This window comes from Oreochromis aureus, linkage group 13, assembly GCF_013358895.1.
Source record: "Oreochromis aureus strain Israel breed Guangdong linkage group 13, ZZ_aureus, whole genome shotgun sequence".
Classification (NCBI taxonomy): Eukaryota; Metazoa; Chordata; class Actinopteri; order Cichliformes; family Cichlidae; genus Oreochromis; species Oreochromis aureus.
This window is the reverse complement of record NC_052954.1, coordinates 6,235,747-6,253,269: the sequence shown is the minus strand read 5'-3', so window position 1 is coordinate 6,253,269 and position 17,523 is coordinate 6,235,747. Positions and strand designations below refer to the sequence as shown.

At 39.5% G+C, this 17,523-nt stretch overlaps 1 protein-coding gene across 2 annotated transcripts in view; it reads right to left on the bottom strand.

Annotated features, from left to right (window-relative positions):
- The window catches only part of b3gat2 (beta-1,3-glucuronyltransferase 2 (glucuronosyltransferase S)), a 77,733-nt gene that overhangs the window by 36,605 nt on the left and 23,605 nt on the right, over positions 1 to 17,523 (bottom strand). For both annotated transcript variants that reach the window (XM_039622045.1, XM_031741134.2), the window contains exon 2: positions 8,964 to 9,108. In XM_039622045.1, coding sequence (XP_039477979.1) covers positions 8,964 to 9,108 — 145 coding nt within the window. The remainder of the gene's footprint in view (positions 1 to 8,963; positions 9,109 to 17,523) is intronic.

Sequence of the window (17,523 nt, the reverse complement as noted above, 5' to 3'; positions counted from 1 at the left end):
ATAAATTTGTCGAAATTTATAGGATTTAAGAGGCCTAAAAAATCTGTGCAGTTGTAATTTAAGACGTCTGTAATATAAAATATGAGATCTATGAGTAGGATCAGTCTCTGTGTCAGTCATGCACAGCCGGAAGTGCACTGATTGTGTGTGTAAATGCAAATGAGCAGCAGTGACGCGCAGAGAGGGTGGTTTCAGTTGTCGAGAGGACTGAGCTTTTTGCTAAATGCCTGTATATAAGAGGTTGGTTTTGCTTATTATGAGAGTGTAAATACAGTGTGAATATATTAGTGTGGATGATTAGAAAATGACTGAATTTTGATAGATGTATATATTTTGAGCCATAAAGGCTGGTGTGTTTTATTTTCAGTTATGTGTGACTGGTGAGAAGTTGTGTGTGTGAGACGATGAGAGGTTTCAGTCTTTCTTTTCTTTTTCTTTTGACTTGCTCTGTCTGATCATGGAAGGCATGTCCAAGATACTCGTATGAAAGCGTATTTTGAGTGATTTTAACTGTGTGAATGCTGTCAGTATTTGATTTGAATGTCTCTGGATGATTTGTCGGAGTGAGTGAAAAGGGAGAAGTTTGAGAGAGAGAAAGGCAGTGCGTGTGAGACGAGTTATGGCGTCTGAAAGAGGTTAGAGCATTTAAAAGGTGTGTATGGAATAAAGGGTGTGAAATATATTCCTTGTGTGATGAAAAGTAGGATGTGCTAAAGTTTGAAAGTGCTTTTAATTCAAGAAAACAAAAACAAAGGAGTTAGATTAGTTTGAGGAACAGGAAATATGGCTCTGTGTAACCAGGCTGCTGCAACAGGAAGTATGTGTGTGTGTGGGACAGGAAATGCATGCCCATAAAAGGGAAGCTCACGGTGACAAGTGTGCACCCAGAGTAGAGAGAGAGATTTAACTCTGGGCAGATGAAGCAAAAGGGAGGTTTTAAGATAAAAATGAATATGATACTAATTGTATGGTTTAGTGTGTCAATACAGGTGGGCGTCTTTCAACTTTGCAACCTTGAGTTCAGCAGCAGAAAAGTAGATTAAAAGAATTGGGAGAATAAGCCAGTTTTGGCTCGAAATTGTGCGGCTGGATCTCTCACTTTGTCCCTGAAGCGGAGAAGAAGTTCAAAGGACAGTCAATCGCCTGATGAAGACCGATAGAACATCGTGAACTTGAATACAGCAGGCAAACGGCAGTGCCACTGATCCATTAACCCTGACGACTGACGACCAGCAGCAGCATGTAAGAGTAATGTAACATGTACTGTGAAAATACAGGCTGGGCAGTTGAACAGTGGGATAAAGAATTGTGGAAGAGCACTGGACATTGAGTGATATTTTGCCATGCTGGGACTTAATCTGAAAGAAAGACTGTAAAGAAACAGAGAAGAAGACAACAGCTGAGTTGAGACTGTGTTTGCTGGAGCTTTGAAGCCCGAACAGGACATTGTGCAGAGAGGACCAGTGAGAGATGAAGCTGGACGAGTTTGACTGCGAGAATATAGGATATAATTGGATTGAAAATTGAAACCTGAACTCATGAATTGTTTAGGGATGTCCACTACAGCATAACAAAGAGGTAAACATTAGAAAAGGTAAGAATAATGAAAGAAAATAATTGGCATTACCTTAATGAATAGAAAACACACATACAAATTGTTACATGTGAGATTATTTTTGAAACGAATCAGAAGTGAGATAGTTTGAATCTAAAGCTCAGTGGTGAAATGCATAAGTTAAATATGAATATATAGGATGCAATGAAGATGCAGCTTACACTTAATTAAGAGGATCACCTGGCATGCAACGAAGAACACAAGCTTACACTCAATTAACATGAAAATGCAACAAGTAGAACGCTTACATTCATACACATGATATAAACATGACATAATTGGTATTTCTGACTAGAGACAGAGAAATGGGTCATTTAAGCACTTGTGGTAATAATGAAAATGTCTTAGTTTTGTTATTTTCAGGGGTAAAGCAGAACCGTACCAACTCTCCAGAGCAGCAGTCGGAAGAAAGGTAGAAGTTAACATCACTGGATAAGTTAAGGCAAGTTTCTGGTTGAATTGTTCACAGAATCATGTGTCCATGAACCTGGAAAACAGGCCCTAGCTCCTGGCTGAAGACTAGGAGTGCTTTATTTAAGGTGGGAAATCAAAACAGAGGGTTAGTAATTCGGGGAAAAAGAAAACTGACTGCTTAACTGGAGAATTGGAAAGGTGTCTGACAGACTGTGAAGTCATAGATGCAAAATAACATATACCCATACACACACAAACAGAAAATGCATTAACCTTATAAAGACAAGCTCCTGAAGCTTAATGAACAGATATTGATTTAAAACCTGGCTAAGAACATAAGCATATGCAATGAAGATCTGCTTGCTGCTTGTATGAGTGAGAGAATGGTGTGAATGGTTAATACAATTGATGGAAAGATTTAAAATAGATGGAAAAAACAAAAGAAAAGTGTCTATAAGAGTGACTCAGGAGTGCTCTTGCACTGATTTATCAAAGTAAGTGATTAGTATAGAAAGAAAATGAAAATAATTCAATAACGTGATAAAGTTTAAACATGTATTCCTCTTGTTAAGTTGGCTGTCGAGCTGTGGGTTTATGCAAATTAGCTGGAGCAGAGACACTTCCTGTGTGTGTGTGTGTCGGAGGCTTTCAGTTCAAGAGAGATCGGGGCTGTTGAAGAGTATTGGGAGAAATATATAATGGTAAAGTATCAGGATATTTGATTACGGTGGTCAGGTCTGTTCAGAGGGCAGATTTGGACAGGAAATTTATAATTTAAGGTTGATATGGGGTTGAAATTGGTTTTATTTTGTGCTGAATGAAAACACATGGTAAAGTGAGGAAGGGTGACATTGTGCAAACGGTCTTTGATCTTTTGACGAGGTTTTCGTGTGTTGAACGGGTGAAATTTAAGATTGTTTCAGATTTTTGAGGGTGTTTGATTATTTCCAGAGAGGGTGTTTGATTAGACAGGGATATGTCTGAGAGGGGCCCCAAAAAATTTTTTGTAGTAGTGCACTCAGGAAAAAACCTGTCAGGTGATTTTGTTTTGTACTTTGATGAGCTAATAATCAGCTCTCTTTTTCATTTTGTTCTAAGCAGGCCTGGAAGAGAGTGAACGGACGGCGCTGACAAAATTACCAAGTACGAAAATCAGGTGGGCTTTACAGAATTATAATTGATTACAATCAGAGACTGATTGGCGGCAAGTCTCTGTCTAAAAATGGATTGTATCGATTCAATCCAGTCAAAAGTATATGAGAACTATTTTCCTAAACAGGAAAACGAAATAAAACGAATGATAGAGCTCATTTTGCTGATGTGGAGCATCTGATGACGTCTTGCGGAGGAGGGTGCAGATCAGCAAAAATATCATGTGTGAATGCAAGTGAGTGAATGTGAGTGACTGGACTAAGGTGGGAATGAATAAATGTGGACAAATTTACCATGTGAGGAAAAGAAAGGGGATGCTTTGTTTTGCTTTTGCCATAGGCAGGACAAGTGGGAGACTTAAATCTGGGAGGCTGATTTTGGGATGCTGATGTTTGCTTTGAGAAAATTTCTTTTACGGGGTTAGATTATGGGATTACATTATATTGTTGGGAGAATGCTAAATGCTAAAAGGAAACATTGTTTGATGAGATTCAAGTTACCATTAACTGAGGTAACTCAGGATTAATAACTGTTCTGTTCAAGTTTATTTTTGTTATGACATAGACGGGATCATAAAGGGAGAGTTGAGTATGAAATGTAAACTACAGGTTTTGTTTTCAGGAAGTTCCAAGGATCCAGAGTTCGATGGAGCAACGAGTTGGAGAAGATTTGACATGATGATAAAATTGATTTTGTTCCTTAAACACAGGTTTTCAGGGCTGGAGCAAAATACCGGAGAGGAGGATGCCTGAGCTGTTCTGAGAAATGAAATGACTAACCTTTTTTCCTTTTGATTTGTTAAGCTTGGGTGGAGCATGTTGAGTTTTTGCCACATGAGATGTCAAAAAGAGGGGTTTAAGATTTAATGTGTTTAATTTGAAAGGGGTTTTACTAGGATTTTATAACGATTGGGGTTGTTTGATAATTTAGATATGGTAAAACTGAGGCAGAGATTGTTAATTCTAAAGAAAGGAGTAAAATGAACTGAATTCTGTTTAGAAGATAAATTGCTGGGGTTAAAAAGAAGTTGTACACCAAATTTAAAGGGGAAACTGTGGGAATAAAGGATATGCTTTGGGGAAGATAGTGACGATTTTATGAGTAGAAAATGTGGGATTTCTTTTTGATTTTTAGGATAAGTTGTAACAGTGACATAATGCTAGAATGTTGTTATAAGGTAGGCTTTAGGGTAGAGGAGAGCTTTTTATGAGGATGTTAAAAGTCTCGCTGACTCAAATGAATAATATTGGAGATTATATATGTAGAAATGATGAATGACATTGCATTTTTGTGCCTTTGACGGAGTTGTGGCTCAGAGAGTCGTCTCTTGAGGGTCATAAACTTTTGGTTAACGTTATGATTAGCCAATCTACTGTGAGAATGACCTGAGTTTTGAAGGATTGCACACGCTTACAGACATACAGAGTTCATCAACACACAGGACAGTATTGATTTGAGGCCTAGGGCCTGAAATTCCTTTAGCTTTTAACTGAATTTGAGTTGGCCCAATAACAAATGACAGAAAGAGGAACTGAATAGGAGTTTTGCTTGTAACTAAACTGAGTGACATATAAAATATTGAGATAACAGATGCAGCTCTAACTTAGTCCTCTTATATAAAAAGCAGTTACAGAATACAGAAATACAGAAAACAGAAGCAAAGGGAGAAAGCTCATATATTTTGGTTAAGTCTGATAAAGTTTAAGTTAGAAGGAGTCATTACATTAAAAGCAGCAAAATGAAATAAAATGATATATTCAAACAGGTTATTACCCAGAAAATGGGAGTTCAAAATACTGTTAGAGTTCAGCTTTTAGCTATGATGAAGTTTATCTAGGAGCAATTAACTATGTGCTTACACTTAGTGATTAAAGTGGTCGTTTTTTCTTTGATCCTTTTAGTAGAATAAGCCCTTATAATGATTTTATGATGATTTTGCTGGTGAGAGGTGACTTTAGATGAGAGGCACTTGCAGCAGCAGGGACAGTTTTGTGCACAGGATGTTGATGATCAGATAAGGAAAAACAGGAAACGTATGACAGCAGTGCTGTAAGACTGTTAGAAAGCTGTAGATTGAGATGAGTGATGTTTAAGATTATATAGGAATAAAAGTCAAAACCAAATACGAAATTAGGTTCATGTTTTGAGAACAATCGAGGAACAGAGTAACTTAGAGCATAGTAGGGAGAAAGTGTTTTGTTTCCTTTGCAGGTGGCCAGATTTCCAGAAGAGAGGGACCCAGAAGAGGAGCAGAGACCACTTAAGCATGAAGTGTTCTCAAGTGGGAGCGGGCATTTTATAACTAAGACCACCTAGATGACATGAGGTTGTCTGATTTGTTAAGTCACAGGATGCCAAGAGAGGGTCAGAGCTAAGAACAGTGATCCTAAATGTCCATGATGTCTGGGATGGACAGGGGAGCAGCTGAATGGGCCAAGGAGTGACCCAACACACAGTATGGTGACCTCTTGTGGTCAAGAGGTCAAGAGTGGGAGTGTCAGGAATAGAAATATTGTCCTGCTATTAGTTGCTGCTATTTTTATAATCATCATTAACATTTCAGTATTAATAGTGAGGTTGCAGTTAGATGCATTCAGATGTTCAAATATATGGTTATAGCCTTTATTACAGGTTCAAAGAAGAACCATTTTAAATGGTTCTGTTGAATCTATAATTTAAATGTTATTAATGCTTTTATGATCTCTGTGTAGAGGGCAGAGACAGGAAAATACTCTCTGTGCCAAAATGAGACAGGAAACAAAAGCTGCGTCTGCAGAGCATGTTTTGCAGAAGTGAAACTGAAGCCAGAAGTTTAAGTGCAAGGGTGTTTAGTATGCATTTATTGCGGATTAAGCCTTAAGCAGTTGTGGTAGATTGAAACAGTTGTTTATATATTTCACATATAAGTCAAGATCATTACACACAGGATGGCCTTAGCCTGGTTGGTTGCTTAAGTTGAGGTCAACTAAGGATCAGAAAAGCAGATGCAAACTCTGCACGCACAGACAGACAAATAGTGAGAGGTCATGACACGCACGTAGCATACACTGCAGACACATACACACAGAAATGCAGAAGTGTGCCGGCGTACTTAGAGGAAGTGCACCAGACGAGCGCGACAGCGAAGAGGGGAAGCACCGACCGAAGACAATGTTTTTTAGAGTAATGTTAAAGGTCAGGGAACATTTTGTGGTTTGGATTGACGTAAGCTGTACTATTGTCTATTTTTGTAAAAGAGGGGGGCTTTGTTATTGTACCCATATAAAACCTTGTCTCATGATTGTAAGTTCAGTTCAACACTGATTGGGTTGTTGAACTCACACATGTGTTCATTAAAATGCCGTCTAAATTGCACACGCCTGGATCTGTGGTTTTTATGGATTCTTCTCTCAACATTGAACCCTAACAGTAGTGACCGAAAGAACGAGATCGCGGATACAAGTGGCAGAAATGAGCTTCCTCCGAAGGGTGGCTGGCCTCTCCCTTAGACATAGGGTGAGAAGTTCGGCCATCCGGGAGGGGCTCAGAGTAGAGCTGCTGCTCCTCCACATTGAAAGGAGTCAGTTGAGGTGGTTTGGGCATCTGACAAGGATGCCTCCTGGGCGCCTCCTGGGTGAGGTGTTCCGGGCATGTCCCACCGGGAGGAGGCCCCGGGGCAGACCCAGGACACGCTGGAGAGATTATATCTCTCGGCTGGCCTGGGAATGCCTTGGTGTTCCCCCGGATAAGCTGGAGGAGGTGGCTGGGGAGAGGGAGGTCTGGGCTTCTCTGCTTAGGCTGCTGCCCCCGCGACCCGGCCTCGGATAAAGCGGATGTGGATGGATGGATGGATGGATGGATGTTTTACAGTTTCATAGCCCCACATGTAATGGCCAATTTCCTATTTAAATAACTCTGCTGTGTAATCCACAATTTGGCAACGAGTGGTAAGAATTAAACCAACAGATGGATGACACGTGACCTGAATTCTAAAGCCTCACAGTGACTGATACAGTATCTATCAACTGTAATGATACATTTAACCAACTGATTAGATTTCAGAGCGCTTGATGATCACGCCTGGTGCAGATCTATCCGTTTTAAAACTATGACTAAGATATAGACAGAATGAGACATCTACCACTTGCACAATCTACCTCTCATAGCTCCATTGGTCACACTGTAAAAGTAATGCTGAGTAATGCAGAACTGGCTGCAAACATGATTTAGCTTTTCTTCACTGCAATTTCTTGTTACTGATTGCCTGGCATATACACCGATTAGTTGCGACAGGTCATTTGGAAAAAGTCATGCAAGTTCTACTCGCTGGCAGCAAATAAATCTGTGGTTCGAGTAATAGTGAGTCAGTAATAAAATTATATAAATCTGGATAAATTAATGACAAACATACTGGCTGGCTACAGGCAACCTTACTAAACAAACCACATATATGCAATTTGTATGCAACATTATTACCTTAAGAAAATTAAGTGAGGTCAGCACAAGACGAATGGGTTATACCTGTTATCTTGACGGGGCACTACAGTGGTTAGGCTAAGTCACATGAACTTAATGTAATATACCAAAGTAACAATGTTATAAATGTTATAGCCACCTTACAAAATGTCTCTATGGATGTTTAGATGCTTTGTATACATTTTGGAATAATAATGCACAGTATGAATGTTTTCTACTAAGGGACAAGGACCTTTCATGTGCCCCATACACCGCACAGCCACAGGAACACTGGTTTTACTAAGAGTTTAATAAACAAGAACGCTGACACTGTTCTCGGCAACACAAAAGCTGGAAAATGCCCACAAGAATCTCAAAACACAAATCTAAACACAAAATATCTGGGAAAAACTGATCCCAACAACTTAAAAATTTGACAATAAGAATAACATTTTTTTTTAATTATATAACTTCTGTTATTTTTTCTTTCAAAATAGTTGACATCCCCCCTATAAAGAAGTCACTGACAGAGAAGTTGGCTAACATATCAACCTGTCTGCATATCTGTGTAGCTCAAAAGATATCCTTGATTTCTTTCTGTAGTTTTAAGTACAGCATCTTGCTTTAATGGCCAGACACTTTGCTGATATTAAGGGAGCCACAGACATTTGGTTAATATAATAAAATGTGTTAGATTTTTATTGTGAAATGTCTACTTGCACTCTTTGCCATCTCAGGTGACTGTCCACATAGCACACATTCAGTTTAACAATTAATCTTTTAGATTTTGAAACTTGAGCTGTCTGCGTCCTCCCTTTGGACCGTTTAACCTTAAACCAACATCTTATCCATGCCAAATTCATTAAATGGATCTAAACCTTTAGCTACTTTTCTTAAAGGACCTGCCGTCCACATATGTGGACATCACATTTTTGGTTATTTTGACCAAAATACTCAATTTTGCTCTACATGGGCCTGATATCCACTTACGAGGACATTATACTGCTACTGTTCTATCAAAATTTCAAATGAATATCCTCATTTGTGGCTCTAATTTTTCTTAAAAACAAAAATAAGGTAAAAAAAAAAAAAAATCTGGAAATTCTTTCTTTTTACATTCATCGGGCCCCAATCAGCCCAAATATCAAAGAGAAATTAAAAATGCATGTCATGGAAGAGTTCGGGTCTTAGGAGGTTAAAAAAATATGAAACACTAATCCGATCCATATATCTCTCTGAATGCGAGGACATGGATGTGGAGGGAATTTAAGCCTTGGCAGAAGCTCTTTAAATTTATGACTGACCAAGTAATCCTTGCACTTTAGCTGATTTACAGATTGCCTCTTACCTGCCATGTCGGTGGCAAAAGTTCGGTCTGGCCTCCAGCCAGTGTACCAGCCCACAACTTTACCCCCAGACACCAGGGGGCGCTCATATGCTCTGCCACCCACAAATCCCACAGGCCAAATGGATACACCTCGAGTACTACGCATCTGCAAAAAAAAGAGAAGGGAATGGGATTAGTGATGACTTCCTGCATGCGACCATTATCACAGAATGTGTGAAATGTAACTATTTGAGAGTTATTTAAAAACAGCAGGAGCAATGCTCCAATGTCAAAAGTCCATTTAATGTAGTTATAACGACTCTGACCCCATAGAAGACCACATCTTTTTATCTGCACAATCGCTTTCCTTGCTAATCACAATACTTGTTCTGCAATAGGAAATCAGACACAATGTCGGAGCCTACAGGCGACATCCATCCTGAGGAGACGTCAAAGGCCCCAGAAAGTTAGAGACTGGGCGTGTGGTGTTGACTCTGAAATTAATTACTTTTGTGTCAGTTTGCGTAAGCGATTAGACATCTTTAATTTCAACTGAAATGTGGGTGAGAGCAGCATGCAGAGAGTCTGTGGCTAACTGAATGAGACTAAATGAAAGTGTGCAGCGCGGAGCTGCATTCCATTTTCACAGTGAATGAATTTGCACACAGCCCGAAGCAGTGCAACAAGAAATGAGACGAGGAGAGAGAGTGAGATAAAAGACTGGCGATGTGTGTGTGTGTGTGTGTGTGTGTGTGTGTGTGTGTGTGTGTGTGTGTGTGTGTGTGTGTGATGGGGGGAGGTTGCACTGTGCAAGGACCACTGAGTTTTTGTGTTCAAGTATGAAACATCTGTATCTTGTCTTTGTGTATGGATGCATATGTGTCTGCGTGAGATTCCATTTTCCACCCCTGGCCACCCTGAAGCCGTTCATTGAGACAGCGCTCCTCATCGCTCACCCAAACAGCCTCCAGCCAGTCGCTCATGAGAAAGCAACAGAACAAAACCAAATCAGTAAGCAGCACTGCATTACTGCAGCCAGACATCACACAGAGTTCTAGCTTTTAAAGCCACGGGAAGCCAAGTGTATATATAGCACAATATAGAGAGGATTTACAGCTCTTTGCAAACTTCTAAGCAGGAGGAGACTTGGCAGTGTGCAAAGAATAGCTGAGAGCGTATGGGCAGTAGACACATAAAAATACCCTGAAAAGTTCATGTTCACTAGGGTATTTCATATAGAATAATTCTGAATAAAGTGAATATTTCTACCTTGTTTTAACTTTCTGAGGTCATCATAGGTAGTAACCATAATCCTAACATTTGGAGAAGAGGGGAAAACTACTTATTATAAATGATTATTTTCTTTGTTCTGTTCCTGTTAAAAGGGAGTTTTTCCTTCCCACTGTCGCCAAAGTGCTTGCTCATAGGGGGTCATATGATATGATTGTTGGGGTTTTCTCTGTATTTATTATTGTGCGATCTATTGTACAATATAAAGCGCCTTGAGGTGACTTTTGTTGTGATTTGGCGCTATATAAATGAAATTGAATTGAATTGAATTGAATAGTTACTAGGAGTTGGGAGAACAATTACATAAAAACTATGAAAAAAACTATGTAATTATATAAATATATATATATATATATATATATATATATATATATATATATATATATATATATATATATATATATATATAAAAATTATATATCCTACTTGCTTAAGGTTAGGGTTAGGGTTGGTGGGGTCATCACCAGTGACGGTTTCACACTTAGAGATTTTCCATGGAGTTCCATAGAGGGAAAAAGCCCATACTGGTCACTACTCACCTGATGGACGGAGGTGAATCAGCACAAGTAAAATTAACTGATAGCCTATTAAATTTGTGTTAATGGTAACGGTTATTATTGATGTATTTGTTGAGGGGGTGGAGGGGCTGTCAATCTGCTACTGACAGCCTAATTAAATAATGTCCTCCTCAGGCAAAACACATATTGAGCTCAGTGACTGGAGTTCTGAAATTTAATGAACTGAACAAACTGTGAGCTGCTACCGATGACACCATAAAATGTTAGATAAGATTTTAGCACAGTCCTCAAATGTTGTGCCATTAGCATGTAAATGTTGTAATATTAAAATCAGTTTATCTCAAAACTGCTTTTTCTGCTCAGTTCTCAGGGTTTGACCCATTAAATTAACCTTGCATAACTAGCATAGTAACAGACGTCCCAGCATGCACTGTTTGAGGCACTCTTCTTTAAAAAAAAATAAACAGGTGTGTGTGTATCTATGTGTGTTTTTTGTGTTTAATACATAGAAAGATAAGTCCTACTGCGTGTGTGCACAATAATAAAAGGTGATGAAGCTTTGTATTGAATTCACTACTGAAATGAGTTAACCACTCCAAACTGAAAGCCCATTTTAATTAAGCTTCAGTGGATTTGCAAGTTCAAACAACTAGCAACCTCAGCAGTTCAATAAATTACAAATCTCAATCAAGCAAACAAAAAGTATACACAAGGCATGACATCTAACAAAGACAGCATTCATTTTCATGTAGTATGTATTACTTCATACATATCACTACGCATATATAATATAACCTCAACTGACTTGTATCGATGGCATCCTATTACAACAACCCATCCTTTCCCAAATGTTTGTAAAAGCAGACTGAATCACTAGGTCTTGATTTGATACACCTGTTGCAAAGGGACTGGAAACACCTCTTAATTTGAAATAAGAGGAAAAAAATGGTGACCCCTTTGAGAGCCTTACTTTTGTCCATGTAGTCTATCTACGGGCTATAAAAAGAAATCTAAAAGCCAGACTTAAGATAAATGTCTAAATTCACTGATTGCACAAAGCAGTTTAGTGACTGACTATGTAAAGTAGGACTACTGTATCGTAAATTCTATTATATTTTATCAAAGCAGAATAAATAGCAGCCCGAGTGACCGTGTCCAACTGCTCAGCTCTGTGTACGCTGCCAAGAAATGTTTGCGTTTTGGAAGAATTCAACAGTTACAAGGACATTTTACAAAAAAAAAAAAAAATCCGTTAAGCGTATAACAATAATAACAGAGGAAAACCCTTGACATGAAAAAATAATAAAAGAAAATACAGAAAACGATGTAGTAAACTTTGCAGTGCTAACCTTCTAACCCTGCTGATTCTTCAATCAGACTCACAGAAGTTTCCTTTTGTAAACACAAAGACAGATAGCTGACGATGTCTGCGCTGCTCTAAAATGATTTCCCTAACTCAATTCCCGTTCTCATCCTAAAACATAACATATTACTTCATGTGATAAATCGTCGGTATGTTACTCTTTCGGCCACCAAATACGTCTCTATGTTACGCGTTCAGAAATGGCAGGAAACATGAGAACCGTTTGGAATGAATCTACACATGTACATTTCTTTTACTTTCTCAACATGAATCGCTTAGGAAAACACCATCTAATACAATTAAGACTGTGGTTAAGGTCAGGGATAAGGTTATGGTTAGGATTAAGGTTAGGGTTAGGGCTGGAATACACGGCTGGAACGGGTGTTACCAATGGGAGCGTCATTCTAGTGGATTCCATCCACAATCCGGTGCGTATCATAGGGACCAGGAGGGTTGCCTTTCACGTTCCTATGGGACGCCTCGGGACTTGACAAATCATCTGTATGTTACGCTTCGGGAATGAGAACAGTCTGGTTTTTCCCACATGGAAACTGGGTTTGGCAAAAAGGGTCAAAAAACTGTAATTCCCCCAGTGACCACTTGATGCTGGTTCCAACAGCAGGTCAGTCCCATAGACTCCAATATTAAGATGCCCACTTGGACAAGCAGTCTTTGTGTGCTAGTGCTCACCACCGCAGATTCATATTTGGACTCTTATTTTCAGTGTGCCGATGGTGGCTTGTAAAAACCTTGCTGTGTTGTGATTGGTGCAGCCTGTCCAGGAAGTTTCTTTCTCTTTTTTTTTTGCAAGGGAAACTCTTGCATTTTATCAGCGTGTAACTCAGCCCTAATTAGCAGGTATTTGTGTCATGAAGTTTCTGAATACAGCTTGCTAACCTAGCTTTCAAGGATTTGCTTGATAAGCTTGGTTTGCTTTTGATCAGCTGTAAAACAGCCTGTTTCAGTTTAAGCTCTGTTTTCAATAAATTTCATGCTCCAAAAATGTTTTGTCTCACTCCTATTTCTTCTTGTTGCACATTGAAGCTCTGCTTGGAACCTTGTTTGTCATGGTCCTGGGTTGTTGACCCAGCATTTTGTGCTTATTATCATTATTATCATTATTATTATTATTATCTTATGTTCTGGGGTATTCTGACTATATATACATATATATTTGGGGTTGGATGTTCTAGTTCTTTGGTTATAGTTTATGCTCCCAGTCAGTTTCGTGTTCTTTGTTTTGTCAATGTATACTGTTTTACTTCCATGTGTGACTTCACTGTGTTCAGTTTTGTGCTCTCCCTGTCTCGTCTGTGTAATTAGGATCAGCTGTGCCTCCTTCCAGTTTGCCATTTTGTGTTCCTCTGTGTGTGCATATATAGTGTCTGGTTACCTGTGTTCATCATCGGTTTATCTGTGTTGTTTTGTGTTTCTCCGTGTCTCTCTGCTCCTTGCCTTGTGTCCTCCCTTTGTGTTATGTTTCAGGTCAGCTTACTAGCTTTCCCAGTTCAGTTTACAGCTTTATACTGTAAGGTAGAGACCCTACAATAATACAGAGAAAGCCCCAGATGACCTCTTACAGGCAAGCACTTAACCACAGTGGGAAGGAAAAACTCCCTTTTAACAGGAAGAAGCCTCGGCCAGAACCAGGCTCAGGGAGGGGCGGCCATCTGCTGCGACTTGTTGGGAGAGATGGGAGAGAGACAGGACAAAAGAAACACTGTGGAAGAGAGCCAGAGATTAATAATAACTAATGATTAAATGCAGAGTGCTGTGTAAACACATAGTGAGTGAAAAGACTATTATAAGCTTGTTCAGTCAGGGCAGCCACGTCCATCTGTTACCTGCTGTCTAATGCAAACTTCCAGCAATCCACTCAAAGATTTCTGAGCAGCAAGAACAAAAGTTTTAATGGGCTGGAAATCTTTGTTGTGTTCCAGCATAGCGACAGAAGCAGAAAGCATGGAATGTGACATTTAGTTATACAGTAGTGTCAAAGATAATAAGTGTACCTTATTCTTCTTCCAGTAAGCACGCCTAGACTTAAGATTCCACAGCATGAGAGGAAGAGGATAAGCTGAACATTTAGTTAGTGGCTGACCTCACTCTGACAGAAAAGAGAAAAGCATCTTCTCTCTTCCCTTCCTCTTCCTTCCCTTTCATTTCTCTTCTTTCCATCTTTTTCCACCTCGCACCCTAACACCTCATCTCCTGCTTGGGGCCCCTGTGCATCACCAACAGCTTTGAAGCCCTTTCCCCATTAATACTGTGGCCCCTTGAGTTTGCCTGTGTGACGCTAAAACCCTTCCCCCTTGTTCCTCTTTTGCTGCTGTCTGCCTTTCTCTCTCAGGTCATTTTTCAAAGACTTGGCTCCTCTGCTTTGTGAAAACACAGATGAAAAGAAAAGGAGAGGAGGTAGAGAGCGAGGCAGGCTCGGTGTGTTGGTCGTTCCCAGATAGTTCCTGGAGTACGATCGTTAATATGGCTTAGCGGTTAAGTCCCAGTTTGACTGCTAAGGATCTCCTGGTTTTGAATGCAGCACTTCAAAGCTCAGTACAGTTTGACACATTATTAGAGAGCGCTGGATTGAACTTCATGCAAACATATTTAGAATCTGCGGCTGGATTTACAGCAAGCCCAGTTTTTTTCTTCTAACAATAACACTTTGAAGACCAACATTTGATTTTCTTTTAGAACACACGTTTCGCTTTAGCCTGCCTTTACAAACCAGATTTCCACCACAAAATGATAAGAACACTTCTTATTTCTTGCACGAACACACGAGTCTCTTTTCTATCTTTAGCTTTTTAAGTGTTCACAGGGGGCTTCACAAGTCACAATCACTCATTTTCAGACACTTTCAAAGTGCATTCTCATTGTTTTTTTACAAGCGTCTTGCTGTTTTCTTAAGTATCATTCAAATGCCGTGGAGAAAACACAAAACCGCTTCATTTGTGTCCTCAAGAAAGGTCACGTCTCCTAGATTAACATTTCTGCGTGAGAAACAGCTCCCAAAGAAAATCTATGCAATGCTCCATATCAGAAGAATTTCACCAAACTGTAACTTTCTAATGAATATTTATCACATCAGCTGGAACAGAGCTACAAATAGTAAGGTTAGAAAGCACTATAGTATAAAACTGTATTAAACCTAACATTATATGATAGCAAACCAGTTACAGCCCTACAGTGAATTTTGCCATGGACTGTCTATCCTTCATTGTCAAACATTCAATCAGTCGGCATTTCTGCACGATAAATGTGTTTACCCATCGTTTGACTAGTGAGTTTCTCAGTCACTACATGTGATACAACACACACCTACTGGGTTCACTCAGAATGTGTTTTCAGCCACTCACAGACCAAGGCATTGTCTCCCACACATAGACTTTACTTGGGCAGACTGCCTGTGCAGAATAATGGCTGTTCAAGCATATTTTACATCTTTTTGTTTTGTTTTTTTAAATGAATCAGTATGCAAATCTTCAGAGGCTGCTAACCAACTTCTCTGTTACTTACAGTCCCATTTTGCCCTGTTGGCTAGTTGATCAGGTCACTCTTTTCATGTTCTTTGACAGCATCAAGCTGCTTCTGTAGAAGATCACTCATCTAGCGATCAGATGAATTCCAACTCCAGTGTCGACTACTTCAGCTTGGACTGCCTATCAGGAAGTCCTGGAATTTTCCAGTGGGTCTTATTTTTGTTTCCTGACTGTGGCATGAACCTCTGTAGCTGACAGGAAAGGTCATTATATCAGCTTCAGCAACCTGGTCAGCCAGCCAACATGGAAACACAAGATGGGCAGCAGCAGTGGGGTCATTCCATCTGAAACCAGCCAGTTTTTACAACATTTCCTGCTTGAACTTCTAGGATTTGAGAAAAAATCTTTCTTGAAAAGTATTTGACACATAAAGCTAAAATTTCACAGTAATCATTATAAATGTTCACATTTACTACCATAACATTTTTATGCAAATCGGAGATGGTCGAGCAGCAGGCTCGTTTGATTTGAAACAGAGTGACCCGGTGTCTAAGCTTCAGAGGATCACTGAAACGTGTTCCAAAATACACCATACTCAAGTTATTATTATACGTGTATGGCTGCATTGTTCTAAATTAATACCAAAAATATACTTGGCTGTATATATTTATATCTTTAAGCATGTTAAAACGTTACTGAACATTGCAGAATGGACTAAATTCAAACACCAGCATCAGATCGGTACTCGATATCTGCAGATCCCAGATGCCAGGGTTTCCTCATCATATTGGAACAGGAAAAAAATGCTTTGCACTCACCCAAACACCCCTGTTCTGCAGAATTTTGTTATTAAATTTTTGCCTAAAATTGATTTTAAAAGTCTCTATGTTGGATTAGAGGAAATCATTTTCACATCTGCTGCTTGTTTAGTCAAAAACTCGACAGCTGAGCGAAATATGAGTATGACCAAGTTCATATTGATGTTGGATAAAAAGGAGTAAGAAGTCAATAATCCATTATAGAGCCTAGTTAAAATACATCTGTCTAATATGAATGCTGGTTGAACCTCTGCATACAGAAGTAAATGTTCTTGATGTCGGTTTATTGCTTTCATTTGTCAGTTAGAATTGGAACCGTGTCCAGACTGTGGAGTTGCATGTTACAGGGAATCTGTTGATCTAGAGGGCATAATGACTTGATTCAGAATAAATACGTGACCTTCAAGATCTCAAGGAGGGATCAAAATCAAGTTTTTTTTACATGATATTATATGTGTATGATAAAAAAAAGATCCCAGCAGCTCTCGATCCCTGAAATGCAGTATTTTGGTTCCGGCGAAGGAAACAGCCAACTACAGATGCTGTCTCAATTTTCATTTTCAACACGGCACAGAGCTTCCTATCAACAACAGTTCAATGTCAAAATGTTTGCTGGGAGCCAAACAAAGCTGTGGGGTGACAGTGTTTCAACAGATGGTACATTATTCTGCTCAGTGGAAACTGCTTTAGCGCACGCTGGGTTTTCATGCCATCGTCTGCAGACTGCTGCTGCCATGGAAAAAAGTTTGCAGCACAAACTTAAACCTTTATTTACACAGAGAAGGCTGGCTGAGCGCACAGGACACGCTGTCATTCCCCGATGCCCTTTCAGCAGATGAATCAAATAATGTGACAAAAAGAGACACAAACAGAATAGCAAACAGAAGGGAGGCTTAGAAAAAGGCAGGTACAGCACGAGCCTGGTGTTTTGAGCTTCACGTGAACTTTCAGGTCACTGGACACGACCACTTGCAAAGTGAAGTTTCTTTTCTGTTCCCCATCATGCCACTAACTAGTCTCAGCAGATGGCAGCATCTACCTGAGCCTACTTCTGCCACAGGCTTTTTTCCTCTTAAAAGGGAGTTCTTCCTTCCCACTGTCGCCAAGTGC